At 36.4% G+C, this 1,029-nt stretch overlaps 1 protein-coding gene across 2 annotated transcripts in view; it reads right to left on the minus strand.

Annotated features, from left to right (window-relative positions):
- The window catches only part of LOC107639471 (E3 ubiquitin-protein ligase PRT6), a 17,215-nt gene extending 16,607 nt beyond the window's left edge, over positions 1 to 608 (minus strand). For both annotated transcript variants that reach the window (XM_016342979.2, XM_016342978.2), the window contains exon 1: positions 231 to 608. In XM_016342979.2, the coding sequence (XP_016198465.1) occupies positions 231 to 302 (72 nt within the window). In that variant the 5' untranslated portion in view covers positions 303 to 608. The remainder of the gene's footprint in view (positions 1 to 230) is intronic.

Here is a 1,029-nt window from a genome sequence, read left to right on the forward strand (position 1 = left end):
CCACCCCCCCCCAAAAAAAGATCAAATAAAATAAAATTAAAATTGCATTCATGAAAAATATAAACTCGTTTAATTCAAAAAGGTTAAAATAAATCGAGTAAAACCAGCAAAATTCATCAACATGGATCATATCTGCATCAAATGCTAACTGAATTGAACAGTGATCAAGTGAATGAGAGTGTGAAATTCAAGGAAAAATAAAAATAGACAACCGGCAATAGTGTTGTTACCCGAACGATTCGATCTCGGGGCGTGAGGGATTGAGAATCAGAGGGGGGATCGATTTCCATGTTATCAGCCATCAGGGAGCGCCAGAACCGAACGACGCAACAGCACAAAGAGCGTGGACCGAACCGGGAACCTTCGCTCCCCAGGTTTGGTCTCTGACGAGGAGAAATGGACTGTTCAATTTCTTGGTTTTCAGCGAAGAAATAGAACTACAGGAGAAACCCTAACTCCGAAAATCCCCAATTTTCACTGAGAAATCTAATTCCATAGTAAACGATGAGGGTGATGACGACGCTGTGCAGAGCTTACTGCGCACTCATTTCTCGTGCCTACTTCATATATCGGTTTCCATTTTAGTATTTTACTCAATTACATTCACTGTGTCCAATTTTCGCCCGAAAAATAGACAAAATAAAGTAATGATTTAATTTTGAGTGAATTCGCACGCGGCCTCTAAGAATTATTTCGAAATGATAACGAAGTCTCTAAGGTCAATGAGTTATAACTCAAATGGCATAGTCTCCTCATATTTAATTAAGAGATTGTAGGTTCGAATCTCATATCTTTGGTAAAAAAAAAAAACATTCTTGATAATTTTTTTTTTTGGACTGATTAGTCTTTATGCCAAAAAAAAATAACATTAACTTTTTTTTGCACAGAAATCTCGTTGTCCTTTGGAGGTAATTATCAGGGATCGGGTTGAATTTTTTTTATCAAGAACCTCATTGTCTTTCGAGATAAGGTTGTTTTTTGTTTTTCTCTTTAATTTTCATGCAACTTTTTTTTAAAGGAATCCTGACT

Source organism: Arachis ipaensis, chromosome B04, assembly GCF_000816755.2.
Source record: "Arachis ipaensis cultivar K30076 chromosome B04, Araip1.1, whole genome shotgun sequence".
NCBI classification, from domain to species: domain Eukaryota; kingdom Viridiplantae; phylum Streptophyta; class Magnoliopsida; order Fabales; family Fabaceae; genus Arachis; species Arachis ipaensis.